The following is a 23,552-nucleotide window of genomic DNA, read 5'->3' on the forward strand; positions in this document are numbered from 1 at the left end:
GCTCCAGCGACGCCCCGGGGCGCATCGCTCGGTGAGCCCGCGCCAGGCACCGCTGCCGCCTCGCCCCGCATAATGGGACAATTCATCCCGCATCCTCCCGCCCCGCACAGGTAACGGGCGCTGCCCACCCCGGGCCGGGCATCCAGCGCAGCCTCTTCCCGAAGTCCGCGGGTGACACCTCACGGGCAGCGGCTGCCGAGCGCGGCCGCCCCCCGCAGCTCCAACGACCCCGTGCCGCGGCCCCGGCGGCCGCCCCCGCCCGGCGGGGCGGTGCTGGCCGTGCGGGTCAGCCCGGCACAGCCCCGCGTCCCCCGCAGCTCTCCTCGCCGCAGCCCCTCGGAGCGCAACGTGCGCGCCCGGGGCGGAGGTCCCTCTTCTCTCCGCCCGGCCCGGCGCCACCACATCCCAGATGGCCGGGGAGAGCTGTGCCCGGCGGGAAGGTGGCGAGGCCGCGCAGCCGGTTCACGGAAGGGCTCGTAACCGTGTCAGCCCCGCGCAGGATCACCCACCGCGGCAGCACCGAGGGGCGCCCCGCCGCCGCCAACCCCGACCTCTCCGCCTGTCACATGAAAGCAATTATTGCCTCGGCCGGGGGAGGGGAGAAGTTAAAAGCCGTGAGCCGAAGAAGCGGAGGCCGGGGGCGGCCACCTCCCTCCTGCCGCCCCCAGCTGCACCCGCACCCCACCCGCCCGCCGGGAGCCCCGGCCGGCCCGCGGCACTGCCACCCCGGCGGCCTGGACTCACCCATTTATGTCGAGCTGGGCTTCGCCTGGCAGAGAGAACAGGCTGAAAGTTTGGGGCGGGTGGCCACGGCGAAGGCAGGGGGCGAGGGACCGCCCGAGCCGCCGCCGCGCGGAGCGGAGGCGCTGACAGAGCCGCTCCCTCCTCCGGCGGCCGCCGCGCTCAGCACCCGCCGCAGCCGGGCTGCATCCTGCGGGCAGCGCCGCGGCTCCCTCGGCGTGTGCGAGGAAAACAAAATATACAGAAATCAGGCGAGAGAACGGGCTCAGCCTTCACCTCCTGCAGCCACCTGGGGCCCCGCTGCCGCCGGGCAGAGCAGTCCAGGGAGAACGCGCCTGGAGGGGCTCGAGCCGAGGGTCGCCGAGCCGGGCGGGCGGTGCGAGGGCGCGGGAGCGGCTCGGGCTCTGAGCGCGGGCAGCGACCGCCGCTGCTGCTGCTGCTGCTGCTGCCGGGGCGAGCGGCCGCTCCGGCTCCGCGCTGCGGGAAGTGTCGCGAGACTGCGCCAGAGCCGCTGCGCCGCCTCGGGCCGGCGGGAGCTGGAGCGGCGGGGGAAGGAGGGCGGGGAGCGGGGGAGGGAGCGGGGCCGCGGTCCCGGCGGGGGCAGGGGCGGCAGGGAGCGGCGGGGAAGGGGGTGGTACCTTCCCTCTCCGGCCAGGACTTGTCGGCCGGGCACGGGGAGGGGCAGGGGCTCGCCCTATGTGGGCGCTGGGGGAGGATAGAGGGCGCTCCTAAGCGGCGGGACGGGCGGTACCTGGGATTCCTGGCACCCACCTGCCCCGTCCGCGCACGGCCCCCCAGGAGCCGTGCCCGGTCCTGTCGCCGGGGCTCTGCCTTCAGGGACACGCGCCGGCACCTCCGCGAGTGAGGAGGCCCTGCCCCTGAGAGAAGGGGACGGGAGGGGGAGAGTCTGCCTTCCTCCACATCCTCACAGCTTTGGCTTTAGAGGTCGGCAGGGAAGGAAGGAAAGAAGGAAGAAAAGACAAAAAGATTAAAGAAGAGTGCACGTACGGTGGTGTTGATGTTTCACTAAAAAGAGGAGAGGCGCACAGGAGCACTGATTGTTCTTACTGCAGGGAGATGAGAAGCCCCTGCTCCAGTAACACTGAAGGAAAGGGAGAGCAGTAACTGTGCACACATCAATGACATGTTTGCACAGAAAGGCACCGCGTGAGGGGGGGAGGCTTCTGCACAGGCACCTCTTCTCACACGTCTTTACCCTTGGAAAAAACTACAGTAGTAGCAGAGGAGAAGTGCAGATTAAAAAAAAAATCTGGCATAAAAGATAAAGTATAGATAACATTTTACAGCATTAGCACCTTGACTATTAATGAAAGGTTAAGCAAAAAAATCCCGTTCTAACCTTAGATAGTAATTTGTGTATGAAGACAGAAAACGGCCACTAACGTAAAGGATACATTTTTGCACTTCTCCACTCCCTGCACCACAGAATTTATTTTGAAAAAAATTGGGGTTTTTTACCCTGAAAATGACAACAAACATTAATAACTACTGAATCAAATCACTTAATTATTTATAAGTAAAAATTTCGTGAAAACATTTATTGTCTGTAGAAACAAAATTTACATTTATTTTATATAAACTATGTTAAACATACATATAAACATACCTACATCTTACTATATATACTTATGAATGAGGCTTTTAGATATGGGATAACATTGTCAAAAGCACCTTTGTGGACTCAAAGACTACAGACTTAAACTGCATTTGCATTTAACTCCAGCTTCAGTAGTTCAAAAGTGTCGTTTCTTATCCACATTTAGAAATAATTACATTAAAGGCTTCTAACAGTGTGTTTGCATGTGTACATACATGTGCACATACACACCTTAGACAGTCTTTGTGAAACTACAGTATAAATAACGCCAACAATCTACTCCTTAGAAGTGGACATTAGTTCCCCTCATTCAACTGGGGGCAAAAAATTCCTGCTATTCTTAAAACAAAACAATGAGGCATTTTTTATTCCATGAAGAACGTACTTAAACAACAACTGTTTACACCCTGTCTCTTCCCCTCAATAATAAAGACATAAGAGAAGCCAGTCACAAAATGAAAGCCATCTACTACATTATTTACAGAAAATGAAGTATTAAGACAACATGAGATTTAGACTTAGACAAAATTCAGAGGAATGAAGAGTGAGCAGAAGAAAACTGTATTAAAGTGGCAGGCAGCACAGAGCTACTAAACCACGTGGCTAAATACCTACTCAAAAGCCCTCCAACAACAAAAACCATCAGGCACAGAAGGAAGGGGCAGGTGTTATGACAACAGGTTTCTCTGATCTTAACACTGAAAATTTATGCACACAAAGCTTGAAGCAGAACAAATGTTCATGACTATCCTTAAGGTCTGTTAAGGAGTCAAGTGTTACAAGGAGGTTTTCAGAGATCTTGAAATGGCTTTTATTAGTTCTTTCCTTCATAAGGAGGCTGAAGAACTTCCTTATCTTCAAATCCTGCAGCAATGGAATGACATCTGTCAAGGGTCAGTTATGTGCAGAAACATCCTTTTTTTTTCCCCCAGATTCATTAGGATGCAAGTCTGAAGTCTTTTAAGAGGGCTCTCCCATGAAGAACATTGTAGATTGCTGTTCAGATGCTTAAAGAAAGGCAAGAGGGATGTTTCTAACGCAGCATGGGAAAAGCTTTTCTTTCAGAAAGCAAAGAAATTAAAGAACACCCTCCATTTACAATCTAAGGTAAATACTGAGAAATCAGTCTCTGTTATGATTTTTATCATCTTCTCCAAGCAATTCTAACTATCCACTGCCAAGACATGGCAGAAAATGACCTTCCGATGCATAACAAGAAAGTTTTGAGAACTGCCTTTTTTAATGCCACAACAGTGTTATCTTGGGATTTTTTTCTGTCTTTAAAGCAACCAAGTTCATTTAAACAAAACTCAGCATTTCACCCTGAGGCCCTAGGGAAGAAGGCAGCAGGTAAAAACTTACACAACAGGCGATCGATCAGCTGAATTTCTTCCCAACCTCTATCAGTTACCTGAGTTGAGACAATTATGCTCAGGTCTCAAGACCATCTAAATCCATCAGGTAAAACAATTTTAAACATGTAAGTAATTATTAGAGTTAAGGCAGGCTTGTAGAAGCCTTGCAATGTGTTGTTTCTTACTAGACCCAGAATTTTGTGAACCTTGTGAACCCAATCATCACAAAGTTTAAAGTAACAATTCTAACCAACTTATGCAGAGATTAAATGGATCAGCAATGTAATTGCTAACATCATAGCCACTCAGTATTTCAGACATTTAGTAGGAAGACTCTAGTCATATTAAACCCATTGCATTTTGGATAGCAATTAAAAAAAACAATTTCACATGTGAACAACTGAGAATGACATGAGCATTTAACAGCCATTTCAAGCTAAACAAAGGCAATTCACATTTGTATTTTCAAAGTATAAAACAGAAAACTAGAAAGCTCTTAAGACAATCACATTTTCAACTTGCCCTTCCAATGCAAATGCAGTGACTTTACTAATAAAAGAGCCACTGTTTTCCTACTGAGGCTTACACACTTAAAGTAAACAGTTATTTTAACAAGAACTGTTATCAGTCCATGCTCCCATTAGAAAGAATGCAATGATCAGGATTTCAGTTAAGTCTTTGTACAGGTGTTTTCTACAATGCAGTCACAATACAGAAAGGCACCAAGTTATTCAAGTAAATTGACCTTTCTTCTACTTAACATTTTTTCCTGTGTCTTCACAACCCAATCAGTAACTTCAGTACATTGCTCTCAACCAAACACTGTATTTCCAGTTCAACAGAATTTTCTGTGCTAAAAGAATAAATAATCTGATTTGGCTATAAGTATGTAGACACAGGCCCCTGTAATTCACAAAGATAAATCTACACAGCAATGTCTCACACTAGATATAGAGTAGATGCCTCCAGCATCTAAGCCATGAATTTTTATAAAATTCATACATTTCTGTACGCATTTTATAAAATTTAGGAAGTTTCATCATGACAGAATCCCAAATTACTGAAGTTATCAGTCAAGAATGTGATTTGAGCAAATAGTAACACCTTACATAAAAGCTAAACCAACTGAAACAGTAACTACATTTCACATTACATTCATCTTGAGATGGGGAAGGGTAGGTGAGGGGTGGGGGGGAAATCAAAGTCAGCAAACATGTCAAAAAACCCCCAAACTTCTTTGTAATATGTTGGTCACAGTTGTAGAAATAAAGCAGAAAGCTAAACTGTTAAAGTACAAAACAAAATTAGAGTTACCTAGTCATGCATAGATAAAATAAGAAAGCACAAAATCAGAGGAGTCAGTCACGTGTTTAAAACTGGTTAAAGCAGCATTAACTGACTGAAGTCTGACTACTTCAGCATTACTTCCAAGCAGTGTTAGCAAAACTGCCATGTCAGAAGTTTCTTCATGTATCCACTTTTCCCATTTGCTCAACAATGAGTTCACTTCCAGGCTTTAGTAAGAACACTGCAGGAAGCTTACAGACACAGTAGTATCCTGTTGAATAAGATGATACAGCTTCAGTAGTTCGTCCTTTATCATATATGGTTTCACTTCTTACGTCTTTCACAGTGCACAATCAAAAGTTGTGTGAAAGGCTTGTTGGCTTGAGGGTAAACCTGCCCAGATTTGTGGGGCACGTGCAGTGCTCCCTTGCCAGCAGACTCATCAGAACTGCAGCTACTCCACATTTGCTTTGGGTTGACTCAACCTGTTGTTTCAATTCCTTATTTTCACCTCCCAGTAACTCTACACGGGATGATTCTGCCAGATTCATCACTGACAGTGATAAGTAAAAAACCACTTTCTTATCTGCAGAAAGTTGCCTGCCTCTATCCGGCCACGGAATTTCTTACCTTTCACTTCCCATTTTGTGTATGCATGTGAGGTTACTGAAAAATTAGTTAAATCATTTATGATTGTTATTTAAACTGAAGATCTGTTTTTTAGAAACAAACCGTCTGTTACTGTTGAATGACCATAACATCAATGAATGTTGCACACTTCCTGCCTTATTCCCTATGAACGCTAAGCAGTGCACCCCATGAACTGAAGATCTTACGTGACACCATTTTAGCTGTTCTGAGCCATAACCACATTTTGAAATAGTCTGTCTACTGAAGGCATTGTGGAAAAAATCATTACAAAAAAAAGCATGCAGAAATCACATCCTGATTTTCCACTCAAAAAACAAGTTTCCTTTCCCCTGAACATACCTCTAACCCATTATTTGAATTCTGATCTACTAGCCACAACAGAGACTAGCCTGCATTCTATACAGCTAACACACCTTTGAAATTATGGAAATACATTAGCCTGCATTTATTATGGATATTGTGAACAATTTCCTTCTTAAGAACATCTCTTAAAACTACATTTTATGAATCTTTAACTTACCATCAGAAAAAAGTCCAAACAAACCTGTAATACAGACACACAACCCTACCACAGCTTATGCATTAAGGCAAAGGCTATAAACAGGAAACAGATACAATATTGTTTATAGCTGCTTATGAAACAGGTCTGGCTATTTGAGTTTTGTGCTCAGCCCAACAATATTGCAGTAAGGTAAACTTCAGAGAATCACTGGCAAAATTACAAGCTATCTGCATTTAAAGCAGTTTCAATTATGAACAGCTTTGCTAAAAGACATGCTTTCAACAACTTACATTTTTTGTTTTTCTTGTAATTAAATACTTCAGGCCCCAATTTCAGAATCCAGGAAATCACCAAATCATTTATAACAAAAAAAGATTAGAGAAATGTGGCTCGGTCAAGAATCTCATACACCAAAACATAATGAGACAGAATAATTTTGAGTACAGACCAACTAACCCTCTAACAAACCCAAGCATGCTTTCAGTGCAGTTATAAGCTACTGCTACATTATTTTACATACCTGCCCGTTCCCATTCATTTTAATCAAATGCCAAAAGTTGTCCCAACATTCTAACAATTTACAAATGTACATACATATCAGAAACCCAAGTATATTATTAAACTAAAGTAATACAAAATACTGTTTTATGGAAATGGCTGAACAGAGGTGTAAAATCTATTGCACAACCTAAAAGGTCATTACTTGGAAAATCCTGAGCTAATGTGCTATTACCAAACAATTCAGGCACTTTTTTTTTTCCTTTTTATTATTACATAAGCAATAAACTTTCAACATATAAACTTCTGGGTATAACAACTCAAGTTCCATCTGTAACAACATGCTGAGAGAAAAAGTATTTAATAAATAAGACTCCCTTCAATGACTTCCTTACTTGAGACTGGTATGCCAAAGGAACTAAAAGGTACACACCATGATGTTTCAGTTGAATACTGTACTTTAAAAGCAATTATTAAAACTGTAAAAAAGTTCTGCAGCATTCAAAATAAAGTTATTTTTTAATCAAGAAAGTTACAGCGTTAGTTCCTTTATCCTATTTTAAGTCTTGACAGAGTTGTCAAAAAACGAACAGATGCTCCCTTTGCTGTGTTATCTGTTTCAACTTCAGGATCACAGTTCAGTTCAGGTTTCTGTTGCAACATTTAGATTTCCCTACACAGAGAAAAAAATAATTACTTCCGATTTGTAACAGCAGAAAAACCCTCTGAACTTTCATAAGTACTGTATTATGGTATGTAACATGCAAGATTCTTTCAATTATAGATTGAAACAGCACAATTGTAAAGACTGTACCCTAAAGGATGCACAACTATTATTATTTCAAATGAAGTAAAGTGAAATAAAGATGTTCAGGCCATTTTAACAAATCTTGACAAGTTTTAATTGTTACAACAGGCAAAATGCTAGAGTTTGAGGAACAGTTTTGGTTTTTAAGAATTAGCCCACCAGCAACCATTATGCTGTTAGGAAAATGGTTGTCATACTTATTCTTCAGCATTTATTTTACTTAAACATACTCAAATTCATCAGGCCTAAAAAAGAAAAAAAAAAAATCAAAATTCAGAACTCATCATGATTCTGCGACTCAAATCATAATATCTAGTAGCCAGATTGTGTTAAGTATGTGTTATACGTTCCAGACAAGAACCTTAATAGCCAATTATAGAAGAACACTGGAAATTACTGGGGAAAGTTCACTACAATAAAATTATAACACTTCTATACCCATTTTACAAAGTCATAATTTTTGGGGTGGGGGGGTGTAATCTTTCTATATTTATTTTCGACTAATTCCAATTCAATTTAGCCTTCAGAGACAATACTTGTCAGGGCCCATGCAAATATAAGAGGCATTTTCCAGTATACTTCAGTAATAAGTGACCCATTTACCTTGTCACAAGTGCCTGGTTTTCTTTCTGTTTTGTTTTTTATTCTGTGTGTTTAACATTTTTGGTTGGCTTTCCCCCCCCGCACTGGGCTGTAAACTTGAGGTTTTTTGAAAACAGCTGTAAGAACCTGTGCTCTAAGGTGCCTCTGTACTCTAAGAGCTGAAATCTAATCCAACTACAATTTCTTATGTATGCAAGTGTATTTACTTGTAGCTGTATGGACACAGAATTACAAAACAAGAATTCACACAGGAACACAGAACTGCACGGGGGCTGTGTGGGTCATCTAATCCAACTCTCTGATGTCACCAGTAACTTCATACTACTTTGATCATATTTGTTCAATTCTAATACAGGATTTAGAATGTTTTAACTACTGATCCTCATAAAAGCTGTAACATTTTATATGGTTCAAAAGTTTTTCTCCAGTTCAACATTATTGTTGTCACATACACACTGAAAAATCAAAGCATCATAAAACAGATATGCCTATTCCAATTTAGGCTTATCAAACCATTTTACAGAGACATTATATAGTGTAGGATGTTTTATTCAGAGCAGCACACCGGTGGCACACTTTAAAGCACGTGATTAATTTAAGGTAACATAACAAAGAGGGGAAGCACACAGTTGTATTAAAAAAATTAATACCCTTCACTTCAATTTAAAACCATAGCTTAAGAGGACAGAGTATTTTTTTTTTCCACAGAAGGCTACTTTCTTGTCCTGTCAGCAGGAAGAGAAATCAACTGAGTTCAAGAAAAGAATACTGAAACAGGGGCAACCACAGAATCTCAGAGGCCACCTCTGATTTGCAGTTACCTAAAGCAAGTTTCAGCACGTTTCCACAGAATAATCATGGAAGAAACAGGAGTACACAATCAAGGTTGCCTGTAAAGTACAAAGAGCAAATATTCCAGAAAATCCTATCCAAGTTATTCCATGAGGATTTAAAAATTGAAATGGATTTTATGAATATGCATATTTTATAAATGGCTTAGTAAGAAAAATAATTAATCCAACTTACCTTTTCTTTCCTCAAAAATCCATCTCTGAATTTATTAGTGGTAAATCCCCTTACACCAACAGAACGTAACCGCTGGTACTTAGCCTGAATATATAAACCCTTCTGTACTAAGCCTGATTTATAATGGGATTGCAAACGGCCATCTGCAGAGTTGCTCTGGGGGAAGGGAGGAAAAAAAATGTGCAAAATGAGGGCACCAAAACTCAGAAGTTCATTTTACAGTTATACACACGTAAAACTTACAGTACCCAGCGACAGAAGTGTGCATTTGGAAGTGCACACCCTGTTCCTTTACTTCCATTTATTATTCCTCAGACCATTAGCTACCACTTGGCTTGAAGACCTGCTGCATTACTGTTTAAAACATCTGAAATTATCTTCCTCTTAGGAAAAAAGCAAATGTATTGTACAGTCTTTAAACATGGGGTTTTTTTCAAACTTTAAGGAGAGGCACAGTCTATCAACAAAAAACTTTCAGACAACACCTCATTGCCATGAACAAATTCAGTGATGCCAAGCTTGCAGTGGGCACAGGTGTCGAGCCTAGAGAGTGATACTAACAGAAGTCAGTATATATGCTGTTTGTACGGTTTAAGGTCTTACAGTCTGAACGTACATACATACATTGCTCTACGCCTTTGATACCCCCAGACTGGAATACTGTAAACTAACCTAGTGTGAGACTAGGAGTGGAGGCCATAGAGATAGCAAAAGACTTAACAGTGAATGGCATTATAAATACACAGAGAGAAGCAAGATCAACACTGACCACAGCAGCTAAAGTTAGAAAAAGATTTTTATTACTAAGCACTCAGACTTCCAACAAAATAGGTGGTAAAAATCTTTAGAGTAAGAAAAACTGTCATAATTTCTCATAGTTTTGCAGTACTGCCATTTTTAAGTTTTCCAGCACAGTCCTGACATAAAGCATTCATGTATACTTTCATCTTTTAAATTTAGTTTCTCCACCCCATCCAAATTTAAACAAACAATGGCTTTTCAACTAAAATCAGAGGAAACCTCTTGACCATATAAATTCTTGTCTTTTTACAAACACCTTTGAAGGGTAGGAGAAAAAAATATATCGCAGAAATAGCCCTTCCTGAGCATGACATAATTACTATGGCAAAACTGGTTTCCTTTGACAGAGTAAGGATCACTTCAAGAAAAATCACATGCTCTGAAGTTGCCATAACTTTAGTACCAGTTTTTCCACTGCGTTTTCCACTGTACGGCTAATGAACAACTGAGAAAGGACTGTACATGTAAAGAACAGAGGTTTTGTTATTTCCCAAGTCACTTCACCCACCTACTTTGTAGGACATAACTGAGAAGCTGGCCCCATCATTCCTCCAAGGTTACTCTGATGGAGGTCACTTGCAGAAGGCTATTAAATGCCAATGCCTTTCCTGAAGAGTATCAAAGGGCAGGTATAAAAAATTTATGTGCACTTGCCCGTTTTAAGTGGGTATATGCCTACCACAGGGAAAACGGAAGGGCATTTTTAATGCTGGATTAATGCCCTGAACACAGTTAAAAGTTCCCTTTTCCCCCACAGCTGCTATGGTTCTCTTTGACTCCAGAAGCTAGAAAGGGGTGGTCTGCCACTGCACTTGTATGACAATAGGCAAAGGAGCAGAACAAGTAAGAGATGGGGAAAAGCTGCAAGAGAGTGAAAATTCCATTACAAACAGCTTAGATGTTTCAACTCAAGTATCTACATGTTCCATAAGTGGTGAGAGAGGGGAATAGCAGTATTATTAATGCAGAACAGAATCTGCTGTAGACAAAGTTAACAGATGATATATATACAGGCACCTCAGTCACACATAGCTTAGAGCAAAACAAGGTAATCTAAAGTGTGTGGAAAACATCAGTAACTTCTGGTCTAAAAATAAGAAAAAAAGTCTGCTAAAGTAGCATTTAGTTTTACATAAGGACTGTTTTATAAATAATGCTAATGATAATCCCTATGAACAAAGAGCCTCAGGCTCTAAAATAAGCTATATGAGCAAATAGATACCACTGCATTGAGTCTGGCTGGGATGGAGTTAGTTTTCTTCACAGCAGCTTGCATGGTGCTGTGTTTTGTGTTTGTGACTAAAACTGCACTGGGAGCACGCCAGTGTTTTGGTTATTGCCCAGCAGTACCTGCACAGCACCAACACTTTCTCTTCTCCCCCCACTCTGCCCCTCGGCAAGTACACCAGGGAAGAAGTTGGGAAGGGACACAGCCAGGACAGCTGGCCCAAGCTGAGCACAGGGATGTCACATGCCATACGACTTCCTGTTGCCTCTCTGGCAACAGAAACTGAGGGAAGGTGGTTTTGGAGCAGGCAGCTATTGCTTGGGGACCAGCTGGGTATCAGTCACCTCGTGAGAGGTGGTGAGTGCCTTTGCATCACTTTTTTCTTCCTCTTTTCTTCACTTGTTGAACTGTCTTCATCTCAGCATGAGTTGTCTCACTTTTGCTCTCCATATTCTCTCTCCCATGCTGCTGGGAGAGGAAGGGAGCTGAGGGGAGAGTGGGCAACAGCTGTGTGGTGCTTAGCTGCTAGCAGGGGTGAACCCACCACAGCCATACATAATTAATTAATATTACACCACATTAATACACTGAACTGTGTTTAAAAAGTGAAGGCAGTTTAGTTTTAAAGATCACTGTGCATGTACTCAAAGTCTGGCTTAGTGATTCATTGCTAAGTGTCATTACAAAAAAGACCTTTTAAATTTTGTAAAACTTCTCCAGATCCTTTATATTTCAGAACAGCAGTTTTTGTCCTTTCCCAAAAAGTTTAACATACAGCAAGACCTTATTTTTTTTAAAAAATACTCCAAGTAACCCCCATTTTTTGCTTACTAAGCTTAAATGCCCCCATTATATATTTATCAAGAAAAAACGGGGTGTGATTTTTTGGGAGGAGGTTGGGGTGGCAGAGAACAGGATTCTCTCCATGTGTTTTTTTGGTGGGGCTTTGTTTGTATGTTGTTGTTTTTTTAAAAAAAAAATCAGCCAAGAAAGTCCTGAGTATACAAGATAGTCAAATCACCTTAATTTCACCAACAGCATGACAAGGAAAAGCCCCTTTACACAGGAGGAAATTAAATGTAAAAAAAAGTTGATGAAATTAAGTGAAATCAGCACTGCTGTTTCCATGGCAATGATAAAAGTGCTATACAAATATGCAAACTGCAATACAAGTGCATATGCTATTTTCCCTACAAATATCAAAACTCCATGGGACAGCTCATTGGATACAACGATATTCGTATAATCTGTGAGATGACAACTTAAATGGACAGTTTCATGCTTGTCCAGTCTCCAGCAGAACTGCAGGCTGAAGGAAGGGAGCATCCACTATCAACACTGCCTCAAGAGATCTGGCAGCCAGTGCTAAAGACACTTCCATCACCTGGAGGCTGACAACACAGAGGGAATACTGATCAAGAGGCTATGATGTCCTTACTTGTTAAAATAGTTATATCAGGCTGACACTTGTTAACTTCAGCTTGGAAAAAGACTTTTCTCCAGCAGAATAAAGACAGCCTTTTTTGCTAGTATTAGCTTAGCTATCTGAGATTGACTGGCAGTGCACACGTAAATGGCAGAGCCTAAAAGCCTTTTTATCCAACAGTTCTTATGTTTAGCTAGGGGGGAGGGCAAGAAGGGGGGAGGGAGGAAATCAAAAAAAACCCCACACACAACACACACCAACACTCCCCCCTCCTTTCAAAGTTTCATCCAAAAATTACAGCTACTTAGCCATTAAAATTTTACTTCGACTTCACTATCTACAAAACAGGAAAGATGACTACCTACTCTGTGTATTATTTTACTCCAGAAAACACACCTATTCAAAAAGTAGGGGTAATTTTAAGGTAGAAAATTAGTGTAAGTTGCTCTAGATTTGATTAATACGACTCACAGAAACAGCTCTAACTGGACCCATACATAGCATTTCACTGTTAGGAGAAAAGGAAGAAAGTGTTTTGTTTTTCTGCTGAACCCAGGATACATTTTGCAATCAAAAGGCATTAGAAAGCCATTGCACTACCCCAGAAAGTAGTTGCCCACCCCTTTAACATCTTAAGGCCCTGAGAATAAAACTTCAGTTCCTTCAATCTTTTTTATGCACAGCTAGCAGTACGCAGGGCACTCACAGAAGATCAGTTCCCCAGAAATCCCTGTTTGAAAAGGTTAGTAAAACAATTCTGAAAGTAATAAAACTCATGTCTCCCAGTCTTTGGAAATAATCTGGGCTTCTGTCATGTGAAGGAAAGACAGCTGAGCAGCTTGGTTTTTTGGATAGATGAGCTTTCTAGTCACTGTCAAATTTCTGCAGTTCTCCTTCTCAACTTTGCAGTTAACTTATTTATTTCAACTGCATGGACACAATACTGGACGACTCTGCTCAATCCACTGCCAGCCCTCTTACCTACTAAAAGCTAAGCCTCCCATTGGAACAATGGAAACAATTGGGCTGTGATGATACTATGTTGCATGGCATTTATTACCTTCAAAAGTGTGTCTCCTGTTACTAAACTCAACAGGCTCAATCACCATTTTATGTACAAACAACTGATAAATGCTGATCTGTACCTTAAAGTGCCTTCTGATGGGTCCTGCATGTTCAAGGTGTCCTCTAATGCGTCTGTGAGGGTAAGTATCACTTGGTTTTGAAGAATAGTAAGAATTCTAGTAGGGAAAGAGAGTTATAGCTTAAGGTTACTAAATTATTCAAGAGAAAAATAAAAAACGTTCAGGTTATCCTAACAAATATTGCAACATTTTTCAGTCTTGTAGCGTTTGATACAATGACACCGTTTAAAGGAACAGAGTACCAGGAGCAAGGGGCCTGCAGTGCAGGCTGGCTGAAGGGATGGCAGAGGCACACCCTGTTATAGTGTGCACATCTCCACAGCAACCAAACAATTGTGTATCATGTTACACTGGTACTTAGAAAATTCTACTTTTAACTCTATGTTTCAGGAGAGCATCTGAGGATTGCTTGCCCACCACAGAAACACAGACAGACAATTTCAAAAGCAAGTCACACAGACAATCGGCATTGAAGTTGTTGTGTCAACACCCTGAACAGCTGCAGTCAAACAGCCATGGTTGCCTAAAAACAGAGCACTCCAGCCGCTGACCTACCTGTGCATTTTGGCCCTTTTCCAACTTTCCCTATGACAGCTACCTGTCATTACATTACCTACATTACAGAGGATATAATTCTCTTCCATCATTGCATAGGATCATAAATATTTACAGAATCATTGGCATATACTGGCATATACTACATTAAAGTCACCTAATGCAGACAGAACAGACTTACTGATGAACCCCTATCAATCAAAATATTTTTTTTTTGTTTATGTTCCATTCTTGAATAATCACAGAGGCATTCCAATGCTGTTGAACTCCATTTTCTCAAAGGAAATTTTAACAGCTTCGAATATAGTTTAAAAAGAGCCAGTGAAGAGAATTGTCCTGAAATATTTAATATATACTAACATCTAATAACAAATGCAAATGCATATTTTGCTGTTCACAGAACTTTTTTTCCACTAGCAAACTACCAAAACTCTCCAGGAACACTATTACTAATTGAAGGCGTGGCGTGTGTGTATAAACATAATAGAATGGTGTCAGAATCCAAGTTAACTTTTAACCAGAATTTAAGCTTTATTTTTTTCTTTGTTGTTTTAGACTATATTATCTACAACTCAACTATTTAGCTTCCTACAATGCCTTGACGAGAAGAGATTCAGAGAACAAAAAAAGAGAGGAAGAAAGACTTTATGGAGTGAAATCAAAGTAATCAAAGTGGCTTTTCTGAGGAAAAGGTATGGAAAATTAAAATTAAAGAGGGAAAACCATGTCAGGAAACTTGCGGCTCCCTTCTTATTCTAAGAATACGAAGACACTCCACAAAAATCAAATTAGCTTTTTCCACGCAACACAAGCTGGAAGCTCCCAGTTGAAGTACACTCTTCCTTAAAGCTGGGAATTCATCAAGATGAAAAAAAGTATTCAAGCAAATTCCCTGTTACAGTTAAAAATAAACCTCTAGGAATTAAAACAAAGCTTGCTTTAATTAACTGTGGATACAGCTTTTCCCATTCTCACCTTCCTGAAGACTAAAGTACACTCATGGAAACACAAACATTAGAATAACTTGATGCAAAGATACAGCAACCTACTTCTCAGAAACTTCCTAAACCAGAGGTTTTAAATTAAAAAAAGAAAAATATATATTTGTTCTGATTTTCTACTTCCCTCTTTAGCTATCCTGCTTTTGTCAGTAGAGTACAAGGCTAGACAGACACTTTTTACAATAAAGGTTAGATAGACAATTGTACCTTCAAGATATAAGTTCTTTTCAAGTTTAAGGTCAATCCCCAATTACTGAATATTAACATCACAAATGTTACCTTTTGAGAACTAAAATTTTTTATTTTCCCACTTGTCTGCAAACCAGCCTCTGCATGGCTGACCATGAAGAGTCATTCCATCTTTAGGATCCCTTGCATTTGTAATAGTCATGCTTTCACAGCTATTGTTGTTCCAAAGGGAACAACTCCTTATTGCAGTGCAGGACTTCCTAAAGACTGCATGTTTGCAGTTCACTATTAAATATGAAAATGCAATCTTCCTGAATATTCAGCACATTTAACAATAACTCATTGTCTATTTCAAACTAACCTCCTTTTTATTGCAATACTATATTACTCTGGTGGGTTGATTTTGTTGGGATGCCACGTGCCCACCAAACAGCTCTATCATTCCCCTCCTCAGCAGGGCAGGGAAAGAGAAAAAAATTTGAAAAAAAACTCATAGGTCAAGAAGGCAGTTCAATAAAGCAAAAGCAAAGACTGCAAGCAGAAGCAAAGGGAAACAGATTTATTCTCTACTTCCCATCAGCAGGCAACTTCCCAGGAAGTAGGGCTTCAGTACCCACAGTGGTTGCTCCACAGGACAAATGTCATAATAATCAATTCTTCCCCATATATCCTTCCTTTCTCTGAGCTTGTATTGCTAAGTAGATGTCATATGGTCAGTTTGGGTCAGCTGTCCTGGCTATGTCCACAAGATCTTGCCCACCCCCAGCCTAGTGGGTGAGGGGGGATATGGGAGAGGCACCCTCGATGTTTTGGAGCACTGCCCACCGGTAACCAAAACTCTGCTGTGTCACCAACACCTTCCTGGCTACCAATGCAAACCACAGCACTGCGAGGGCTGCTGAGGGAAGGATTAACTCCATCTCAGCCAGACCCAATACAATTACTTAATGAGCAGTTACTACTTGTTTTTAGAAACTTTAATCTTAGTCTGGAGTAAGTAATATTTTTTTACCATTAAAAACTTGCATTCCTTTACACTGTTGTATCTGCAAGACAGCTACATTCCAGAATTGACTACATAAAAGCTACTTTTGATGGACCTCAGAAAAGTTTCATGGGCTTCTGGAACCCTGTCCATAGAGTATTAGTTACAGTGTATAAAGAATGACAATTTTTGTTCATCTCCTCTTTATTTTGCAGCCATCAGAAAGAAAGAAAATGTTTTAGAATTATACTGCACACATTAATAAAGCTTTACTAGTCTCACCAGTTCCCCAAGTTAGACAAGCACAAACAATTGGAAATTACTACATTTATTTAGAAGGAATTTTCTAAAATAGACAAGTTTATTTCTACTGAGCCTAACAGAACTGTCTTGCCCATTTCAGCATTAAAGTACACCATAGAAAGATAGCCTAAGAAAGACTAATTGTTGAAAACTAGGTTTCATATATGCAATATCAACGAATATAAGATATTCCATTCTTTAACATTCCATCCTCAGGAACATTATTTCAGACACTTCTCATTATGCGATTTGCTCCTCATTTTTATTTAAAATAAGTGCTTTCCAGAATTTTTATCATAATGAGGAGAAACACTGTTTCAGTAACAATACCACCTACACAAGATTCAGACCTTCCCTTCCAACCACTGACAACTAGAAGAGTACTCTTTTTCTCAAGCTATTCAATATCACCTCAGATTACCTGCTCCATAACAAGGCTTTCTATTTTACCATGTAGATGTTACACCATTATGTGGAAGAAATGACACTAGATACATATTTCTTTTACAGAAAGAAAAACAGTGGTAGCAAAGTGTTTTTAGCTCACTTGTATTAATTTCTGCTCCAACAAATACCTGAGGAAGTACTCTTGCACTAGGGCTGTGAAATTATGAGTATTGTTGAGCACAGATGGAAGATAATGAAGCCTCACTTGAAATTTAAAAGGGCAAGACAGAGATTGTTGAATTTACATCAGCACAGACAATTCAGCAAAAAAAATGAATTATACATTCATAGTATAGTATCAATAGTAGCAGAAGCTACTATTTCTATATTTAGACTTACAAGATGAGGTCTCCCAACAAATTTCCTGAAAGCTGGCTTAATGAACCTCATAGGCTTTTGGAAGCCATCAAGTTGAGAGGTTTGTAACTTTGAAAGACTGCAGCTTTGCTGGTTCCTGATGCGTATGAGAGAGAGAAGGAAAGAGAGAGAACAGTAAATATGTTAAACCATGGCATGTCAACACTCTGTATTTTAAATTAGCTTATTCTGGCAACTGTATCACAAATGTAGAGTGGCAGTTTTTAAGTAATTTTTTTCCTAGGACATTCGACAAATTACTAGTCCAGGCTCAAATTTCACAGAATTATATAGCAATCTGTATTCTTTTATGCAATGACAAATTAGCAGAGATGCTCTGCTTCCTGAAATTCTGGATATGGAAGTCAGGTTTCCCCTGGCCCAGCCCTCTCGGCGGGACACTGCTGCCCTCCACTGGTGGAAACGCTTTTTGCACTTCAGCATCTTCACACACTAGAATTGTAGAGAACTTGTCATTTCATGACATCCCCAATACGACAGAAGCTCAGACAAATTGCTACATACTCGTTTCATCCTCAGCAAGCAGCTTATTCTGGATTTGAACTTTTGCTTGCTTGTTTTTATGGCATTTCGTTGTTCTGGTTTTTTCCTTTTTTACTGAGCATATTACTAGTACAGATGCATCTGTGTCTAAATAAAACATTTACCATGAAAAGTAACCACCAGAAGTCAAAAATCATATTTTATGAAACAAAAAAAGAGTTTACCTAGCTGGAAAATAAACTAATAAGGAAAAAATAGAGGCACACTGCACAAGCTCATAGGCATCATCAGTATCTCACATGAACTGTTAAACCCCCTCAACGTCAGGAAAATTCTATGATGCCATTACTGCCCTCAGCCTACATTACCCTGACAGCGTAACCCTTCTCACATCAAACTCCAGAATAGCCACACTTAGTAGAGAAATGTGCACTGCTCACTTTGAGCACATAGACGAAAGATAAGCAGGACAGTAACTGTGGAAGTGGCAAAAAAGAGAAGAAAAAAAAAAAGCCTTTCCAGAAAACTAGGCCAGACATACACCAAAGATATAGCCCCAGGTACATAAAAGGCTACATGAAAACAAGTCCAGGGATTTTTTTCCTTCACTTGCTAACCTTAACTTTTTTTGTCTAAAGAATCTCAAATACAAGAAAATTACTTCTGCAGCTTCACAAGTCAGTTTTTCCAAGTGTGTGTATTGCCATTAGTTGCCATTATAGACTGCATTTAAAATTAACAAAGAGCAGCACATTAAGAGCAATCTGCAAGTCATGACTACAGTGTGGATACATTTCATTACTGTGGCAATGCTTTAATCAACATTTCTGCTAACACAAACAAGTCCCTTTCTCCAATCAAATCTCACAATATCAGAAGTGGAACAGGATGACTGAGGTTAGCAAACACCTCTGGGGCAAACACCTTTAACAAAGCTGCTGGAGGCATTCATAGCAGTAAAACACTATTCCAAAATTCCAACTTTCGAATTCTCCAGGAATCAGAAAAATTCCAATTATTTGTTGATATTCCACATTCCACCAGGGCAACACAATAATGTATTCATCCTAGAATGCTTTGATGAAACTACAAAATATCAGGAGAATGTTGCTATATGGCACATCAAGGAGTTTAAAAATAGTTAACCATCTTCAATTTCCTCCCCTCTTCCCATTTAGTGCTACAGTTTGGGCTTCCTTTTCATTTTTTCCTCAATGCAGTTTAACATCTTTCAAGGTAACACTTCATTACAGAGTAGTTTGCAATGAATGTCCGTTGAATTTCAGTCCCACTCAAACTTTTTAAGGCCAAACTACGGAAAAGAATCACAAGTGTGAACATAACTGCGTAAGGGTTCAAAAATGAACACATAAGGGAACTATAGGCTTGAGCCAACAAAATAAGTTGCTAATTACCTTGGAGTTACACCATCTACATGAAAGACTCTCTCATCTTCATTCTTCAATCTCTCTTTTCTTCTCCTTTCTATATCATACCGTAGATCATTTGGATCTTCTAACACTCTTACAATGTTCTAGTTAAAAGGAAAGGTTGAAGCCAAGTTAGCTGGTATGAACTAAAAACCGACCTGATTGTGTCCCTCAGGGGCAGCACCCTGTATGTAACTTTGTTAACACAGATCAGCTGTCTGCACATAGGATAGATCCACATCAACCTGGGAATCCAAAGTCTAAAACACTAACAGCTAGTCCTAAACACTACCCTTTCTTGCACTATATCTGCCTTTTTACAAGTTTCCAAGCAACACTGAATGGAGCACTGGAATTCTGCATAGTTTCCAAGGCATAAATATTCACATAAATTTCAGTAAATCTTAAGAAGTTCTACTATCCCTAATTAAGTTGAATGTCCACACACTTGTACTACAGAAAAGAAATGGTAACTAAATCACAGTAGGCACAGCTTGAAAGAGGAAGACAGAAAATCTTATGACCCCAGATGAAAGCATGGGATAAAACAGCATTCTGAGGAACTATGTGGATGTTGGGTCATTCTAACAGTAGGGTAGAAGAAACATTAAGGCTTTTTGTAATCTTAGAGGGAAAGCAAGAACCACATGTTAGTAACAGACTTAGTATTTACACTGTTTAAAATCAGACAGCAGTTCAAGCAGCAGGAATAGCCACACTCCAGCTACTCTGGAGAACACATCTGCATTTTACTCGCCAAGGAATATGGTGTACTTGCACCACTGTGACATATGTAAACATGCTCAGGTGTGCATTTTTCTCAAAACACTTAGAATTACTGGTGATCTTCAAAACATGTAAAAATTATGCACCAATAAAAATGTAGTTTACACATATAATATTTTAACTTACTGTTTTCCAAAAAAGTTAAGCTATCAAGATACCTGGGGAGATTCAGATGGCACAGTTCGTTTGTTCTGAAGTTCTGCTAGAGACATGTCAATTCTCCTGGAACACAAAATATTACATAAAAAAATGCCATCACTATAAAAGCAAAAGCATTACTGACCAACCACAGAATGCTTTAAAGAATATGGGCAGGTGGGTTAGTCACTGAATAGAAACACTTCACATTGAGTAAAGTCTGCTGAAGATTAATTACCTTAATGTAAATAAATTAAGACAAAAAGTTCAACTGTTACCTGTGAATTTCTGGATCCAAATGTACTTTCACTTCATTCGTATTTGTACTTGGTTTATCCTGAATTTTTGAGAACCGTTCATGTAGAGTTATGTCAGAAGATGCAAAATAATTTGCTGTGAATAGATATTAAATACAAGAATGTTATTTGTGGTATTTGAAATGCACAGTGGGAAAATCTATCTTTTAAAAGATTAATTCTTAAGGATACCACGACAACTTTACTGAAATGAAATTTCAAACTATTTCCACTTTAAGTTAAACATTCACAAATGAAAGATCAGGCCACCCCTACTTAGACATTCTTCTTACTTAGTAAGATTAAACTCAATAGAAAGTTAACTAATCAGCAGCTCTATGATGGTACTACTCAAATTACTAGAATCTATAACATTCAACACTGAACACCATGCAGCAATCTGAACATTAATCTGAAAAAATTAAAGAAACCACATATAACTAGAAAATTGTGGCTACAGCAAAACTTTTTTTTTCTTGTTTCCTAAATCAGCAGGTTACTCTCATATACTAATATAAAATCTTTTTGACCCTAACACTCTACAATAATGCCTCAGTTATGGTCTGAGACCTTCTTACAGCCATTCTCCACCCAGCTACTTTAAATCCTCAACCTACATTTTCCTTACACAACAGAATGAAGCCAAAGGCAAATGCCTGAACTTACAAGGACATCATATCCAAACCATGAGATTTGGGTTTAATAATCATTTATACATAAACACATACATATACTGCAAATATTACAGCCACCTTTAACTTGATGAATAATTGTGATTATTTCCTGAGTAAATTCTTTTGATGGGTCCTTTTCAACATTTTGTGTTACAGATTCCATGTGCTCAAACACGGGATGAAAATTCTCATTTTTTCTGCCAACAGCAGCCAGATCATGGGATATCTGTCTCTCTGTAGTATGACTGGAAGCAGTCCTTGAACAAAAAGTTATAGTGAATTATTTTAAAGTTAATATCTACATCTGAAAACTTGAAATAGACAAGTAGAACAAAACAATTGATTAAGAAGTTCATTTTAGGAATAAATGAGATGAAACAAAAAATCTCATTTTGTTCCTTTTTTTAATTAAAAAGCTCATAAGGAAGAAAATTTCTTAATAAAATACGGGAGATGACTTCACTCTCAGGAATCTTTGTTTCCGTGAAGTATGAAGTACAAAATTTGTGAATTTTAAACTTAATTCAACTAGATTATCAAATACAGGCAAATGAAAATCCTGACATATCTCTTTAGTATAATTCTGGAAGGCAATTATGCCCATGTCTTTGTTTATAAGGAGCTACTAGGCAATTTTCAAGAACAGTTCAGAGATTAAAAAAAAATCTCACGTCTTTGGGAACTGAATCATCACTTGAACCCAGTGAAACAGCAGCAAAACTGCTCCAGGAGCAGTGTGTGAATTTAAGAACATGTTTAGCATCTTTTAGTAAATTTTTACTCATTCTAAATGAGTTTACACCCCAAATGGTTGCCCTGCTGCTTAAACATTATTTTGACAAGAAAGCCAACACTTCAAAAATCCTGTTCTTGTTGCAAGGAAAATGCTTGTCATTCCAAAAGATATGTTGAGGACTCGTAGCCCATGTAAAAGCTTTTAGGATGAAGACTGTTAATTGTGCATTCTGTAAAGTGATTTTGTGCCTGCCCATCCTGTATAAGCAGCATATAAGACTAGAGTTCCATACAAAAATTGTATCAGAAATAGCCTCTAGCAGGTGCCAGAAGTCATCTATCTGCCCCCAGTAAACTGGAAATAAATGCATGCAAGAGGGAATCCAAGCAACCTCAGTTGTAGATGATTTGAATTATCTACCTGCTCCCCAGCTTTATAAGAAACTATTCTTGTTGGCTCAGTCATTTCAAGTCGGGTGTCTCTTAAATGCCTAAGGTAGGCAGCATGAACATTCCCTTTCATCAGCTTCTGTAAATCTAGTGTTCTTATCTTTAAAAAATAAAATACTTAGGACTTTTGGCTGCAGAAGCAAACCTTCACACGTAAAATTAACTGTAATCAATGCAGTAGTTTCTTTAGTCTGCAAACAATTACCATGTCCATTGTGCGTGACCTTCAAAAACAGCAGCAAGAGGCTACTCCACACAGGAATCATCCTGTGGGCTTGCAACAAAACCCAACAACAATCTTCCTCTCCTTATCATTCAGGAAGTTAAATGCTTGCCCTGGCCTGAGGGTGGGAGTGGGCATTACTCTATTTTCCTTCCCTCAGTCTTTAATATTAGCCCCATATGTGCAGTAACTTGTCTTTGTAATCCTCCACTGCATTACATATTTCTGAAATAGTGGGAAGGGAAAAAAATGATACAGATGTTTTATTTGGGACAAGAGGTAAAACACCTTTAAAATGAAGGCTGATCATTTTGGAAAGGAAGGTAATTTCTTCCAAAAGCAATTACTATCAATATAAGATGTTCTGGTCTGCAATAGCAAGGCAACAAACCAGAAAAAACCTGCAAAAAATCTAACAAAACCAAGCTGCTTACTCTACCACATATTCACCACCTAAAGTCTCATAATATTACTTCTTTTTTTTCCATTTCAGCTAGCATTGGGAATGCTAAATGCAACCACAACTATTACAGGGAAGATAGACAGAAGCAGACTCTACTGCTTTTCAGTTCTGATGCCTCAACAGGTTTCCACTTTTTCAGAAAAATAAGTGACAACTCAGTGGTCTCTCATTTTTGACAGCTTTACTGACCTAGAGATCTTGAACATCTGAATATGTGCTTGAGATTTATGCAATTTAAAGATTATCTGACTTTTAGAAAAACTTTTCACTCAGTCAAAAAAATGCCATCATACTTCAGAACAAAACACAGGACCAGGCTTTTCTGCT

At 39.8% G+C, this 23,552-nt stretch overlaps 2 protein-coding genes across 10 annotated transcripts in view; both read right to left on the reverse strand.

Annotated features, from left to right (window-relative positions):
- Positions 1–1,111, reverse strand: part of SH3KBP1 (SH3 domain containing kinase binding protein 1) — a 215,870-nt gene extending 214,759 nt beyond the window's left edge. For 2 of the 4 annotated variants that reach the window (XM_027689211.1, XM_027689208.1), the window contains exon 1: positions 745–1,109. Coding sequence is in view for 2 of the 4 variants with exons in the window: in XM_027689208.1 (XP_027545009.1) it covers positions 745–748 (4 nt within the window). In the remaining 2 variants the exon portion in view is untranslated. Of the gene's footprint in view, positions 1–744 lie in introns of all 4 variants that reach the window. The other 2 variants (XR_003535148.1, XM_027689209.1) reach the window with 2 other exon arrangements.
- Positions 1,112–3,284: 2,173 nt separating this feature from the next.
- Positions 3,285–23,552, reverse strand: part of BCLAF3 (BCLAF1 and THRAP3 family member 3) — a 33,281-nt gene continuing 13,013 nt past the window's right edge. For 4 of the 6 annotated variants that reach the window (XM_027689203.1, XM_027689202.1, XM_027689204.1 and 1 more), the window contains exons 6-13: positions 21,433–21,611; positions 20,663–20,777; positions 20,405–20,468; positions 19,446–19,564; positions 17,509–17,623; positions 13,690–13,785; positions 9,090–9,245; positions 8,597–8,953 (exon numbers count right to left, since the gene is read on the reverse strand). In XM_027689203.1, the coding sequence (XP_027545004.1) occupies positions 8,897–8,953; positions 9,090–9,245; positions 13,690–13,785; positions 17,509–17,623; positions 19,446–19,564; positions 20,405–20,468; positions 20,663–20,777; positions 21,433–21,611 (901 nt within the window). In that variant the 3' untranslated portion in view covers positions 8,597–8,896. Of the gene's footprint in view, positions 7,326–8,596; positions 8,954–9,089; positions 9,246–13,689; positions 13,786–17,508; positions 17,624–19,445; positions 19,565–20,404; positions 20,469–20,662; positions 20,778–21,432; positions 21,612–23,552 lie in introns of those variants that run through there. The other 2 variants (XM_027689206.1, XM_027689207.1) reach the window with 2 other exon arrangements.

Source organism: Neopelma chrysocephalum, unplaced genomic scaffold, assembly GCF_003984885.1.
Source record: "Neopelma chrysocephalum unplaced genomic scaffold, ASM398488v2 Primary Assembly neopelma1_76, whole genome shotgun sequence".
Lineage (NCBI taxonomy): Eukaryota > Metazoa > Chordata > Aves > Passeriformes > Pipridae > Neopelma > Neopelma chrysocephalum.